At 66.0% G+C, this 3325-nt stretch overlaps 1 protein-coding gene across 1 annotated transcript; it reads left to right on the top strand.

Annotated features, from left to right (window-relative positions):
- Window positions 1-230: 230 nt before the first annotated feature.
- Window positions 231-3319, top strand: LOC121103101 (protein Niban 2-like). Its single transcript, XM_040631926.1, has 5 exons — window positions 231-383; window positions 891-1007; window positions 1159-1266; window positions 1343-1454; window positions 1876-3319. The coding sequence occupies exons 1-5, from the start codon at window positions 231-233 to the stop codon at window positions 2475-2477; spliced, it is 1092 nt and encodes a 363-aa protein (XP_040487860.1). The 3' UTR covers window positions 2478-3319.
- Window positions 3320-3325: the final 6 nt, after the last annotated feature.

The raw sequence follows: 3325 nt of genomic DNA, 5'->3' as shown, positions 1-3325 counted from the left end.
AAACTGTTGCCTGATTGTGAGGCTGAGGAATCGGAGGCTCAGAGAGGGGGAGCCACTTGCCCGAGGCCACACAGCACCCCAGAAGGGATGAGAACCTCTCCCCTGGCCCCAAGCTGCTGGACTGTGCTCCAGCCTTCACATCCTTGTCCCTCGGGGCCCGGGCGAGCCGGGGGTCTGCAGGGCCTGCGACTCCGGGGGCCCCGGCTCAGGTCCCCACTTCCCCACAGTACATGGAGAAGCTGTCCCAGCTGGCGTACCACCCCCTCAAGATGCAGAGCTGCTACGAGAAGATGGAGCCGCTGCGGCTCGACGGGCTGCAGCAGCGTTTTGACGTGTCCAGCACCTCCGTGTTCAAGCAGCGAGCCCAGATTCACATGCGAGAGGTGGGCCCCGGCACCTCCCACCTTCCTCAGGCCCCGTCTCCTGGGGCGAGGCTCTTCCCTCCATGGCCTTCCACCCTGGCCCTGCCTCCTCGTGGGCCCCACGGCAGCCGCGCTCAGCCCCTGGAGTGCTCAGGCCTGCTCTGGCCTCTCAGGTGCTCCCATCTGCTGGAACACCTGTCCCTCTGTTCACCTGTTAATCCGGACTCCCCTTTCAGGTCTCGCCCTAGAGATCCCTTCCTCCAGGAAGCCCTCCTTGCTCCCCAAGCCCCTCCCCGCAGGGCCCAGGACCTCTGTTTCCTTGAGGCAGGGACTGGCCAGTGCCCAGCACAGTGCTAGCACCCAGTAGACACTCGGTAAAGATGGGGGTGAACCCGTACCTACCCACGCAGGCTGCCCCCGTGCCTCCCTAGCAGAGCTGGGGGCACGGGCTGAGGAGCCCCTCTGAGGCGCGCAGGAAGGGGCTGTGGTCACTCCAGGGCCTTCACGTGCCCGCGCTGTGCCCTGCAGCAAATGGACAATGCCGTGTACACCTTTGAGACCCTCCTGCACCAGGAGCTGGGGAAGGGGCCCACCAAGGAGGAGCTGTGCAAGTCCATCCAGCGGATCCTGGAGCGGGTGCTGAAGGTGAGTGGCCTGGCCCGAGCCCCGTCCCTGGGCTGGTACCGAATTTGCTGCCCCTACGGGAGGCGCCACGGACCCCCTTGCACGGGCAAGGATCCCAAGGCTCGGGCCAGACCCGCGGGCTTCCAGCCCCCTGACCCGTCTCTCCCGGCAGAAATACGACTACGACAGCAGCTCGGTGCGGAAGCGGTTCTTCCGGGAGGCGCTGCTGCAGATCACCATCCCGTTCCTGCTCAAGAAGCTGGCGCCCACGTGCAAGTCGGTGCGTGTGCCCCTCGCCCCCCCCACTGCGGCAGCCCCTCCCCCCAGCCTGACCCCCCGCTCCTCTGCCCCTGCAGGAGCTGCCCCGGTTCCAGGAGTTGATCTTCGAGGACTTTGCCAGGTTCATCCTGGTGGAGAACACGTACGAGGAGGTGGTACTGCAGACGGTCATGAAGGACATCCTGCAGGGTACGGGAGGGTCAGCTGCGGGGCGGGGTGGGGGGAGCCTCACCGTCGGGGGGGGATGGTAATAGGGCTGCCGAGGGGTCGCCCTGGTCCCACCGGCTAAGCTGCAAAGAAAACCACGAGGCTTAGGCCTGGGGGTTGTTTGGGGCACGCTGTGTGGCCCTGGATGGGTAGCATCACTTCTCTGTGCTGTCCTGAGTGTCCGCTCAGGGCGCTGGCCTTACAGATGCGGTCAGATGAGGGACAGGAGGACACAGTGGTGGCCAGCTTGGGCTGCTGGTTCCCAGCAGTGAGGCCTGGGCTAATCACCAGTCCTGAGGCCGGGGGCGATGAGGGGGGGGGGTCCTACTGGGCACCGTGGAGGGTGGGGTGGCGGCCGCGGGCCCTGTGCTGGCCGTCCTGACCCCGCGCTTTGGCTCCACAGCCGTGAAGGAGGCGGCGGTGCAGAGGAAGCACAACCTCTACCGGGACAGCATGGTCATGCACAACAGCGACCCCAACTTGCACCTGCTGGCCGAGGGCGCGCCCATCGACTGGGGGGAGGAGTACGGCGGCAGTGGAGGGGACGGCGGCAGTGGAGGGGACAGCGGCAGCCCCAGCGTCCCAGAAGCAGCCACCCATTCGGAAAAGCGACGGCGTGCCAAGCAGGTGGTGTCCGTGGTCCAGGACGAGGAGACAGGGCTGCCGTTTGAGGCCGGCTCTGAGCCACTACCACCTGCGTCCCCGGACAGTGTCACCGAGCTCCGTGGCCTGCTGGCCCGGGATCTGCGGGCTGAGAGCCCCCCGCCGGCCGGCCCTCTGCTCAACGGGGCCCCCTCCCAGGAGAGCCCCCAGCCCCTGGCAGCCTCTGAGGCCTCCTCGCCGCCCGCCTCACCCCTCCGGCACCTTCCTCCTGGAAAGGCTGCGGACCTTGAGCCTCCCAAGCCTAGTGACCAGGAGACCGGGGAGCAGGTATCCAGCCCTGGTGGCCGCCCCCCCATCCACACCACCACCGAGGACAGCGCAGGGGTGCAGACGGAGTTCTAGGCCAGTCCCCCCTGGGCTTCTGCTGGACATGGCGCACGGGCCACCCCCTCCAAGACACTGGCAGGCTTGGCTACGGCGGGGAGCCCTGGATCTAGGCCTCGGGGTGGAGGGCTGGGAGGGCTGTTGTGGCACTTCGGGTCTGGGCAGGGGTGGCCCACCTGAGTCACTTTATTGGGTTGGGTCACACTTTGTTCCCTGTTTTCTCTTCTGGGGGCTGATCTCGGGCTTCCTGCTTGTGCTGGGAGCTGGGCTCAGCCGAGGGGGCTGAGGAGTACCCGGCGGCCGCCGGTTCCCTGGGTCCTCCCTTCTGCTTTCTGGGGCCGGTTTCCCTCGCGGGTCTTACCCTCTTTCTCAGACGGATGTAGACTTGTTGTTCGCTGTGTTACTTGGCCACTGATTCTCTCCCTTCTCACCAGTGGGGGAGCTCATTGGAACCAGGAACATGGGGCATTGAGGCCCAGCTCTGGGTCCAGACCACTGTCCTCAATCCTGGCTGGGCCTCCAGAGGCCAGTTTTGGAGTGGACACTGGCCTTGCTTGCCCTGCTCTGGGTGAGGGGAGGTGCACAGACTTCAGGTAGTAGCCAGGCTGGGGATGCTGGGTTGGGGGGGGGATGCCTCATGGAGGAGGAGGAGGGGTGAGGGGCCGGGACTGGAATGAGAAGGGCCCAGAATGTGCTGGTCTGTGGAGAGGAAGTGTTCCAAGGGAGGGAAAAGGTGAGCGGCAGGGAGGTAGTGCTGGGAGTGTCTTCAGAGCAGGCTGAGGTGGCCGAGGGAAGGCTGCTGGAAGCTGGAGCAGGCTTTTGGATTCCTCACCCCCAACCCAGCCGAGTCTGGCTCCTGCCTGTTA

This window comes from Ursus maritimus, unplaced genomic scaffold, assembly GCF_017311325.1.
Source record: "Ursus maritimus isolate PB19 unplaced genomic scaffold, ASM1731132v1 scaffold_17, whole genome shotgun sequence".
Lineage (NCBI taxonomy): Eukaryota > Metazoa > Chordata > Mammalia > Carnivora > Ursidae > Ursus > Ursus maritimus.
The sequence above is the reverse complement of the archived record's forward strand: the minus strand, read 5'-3'. Positions and strand labels throughout refer to the sequence as shown.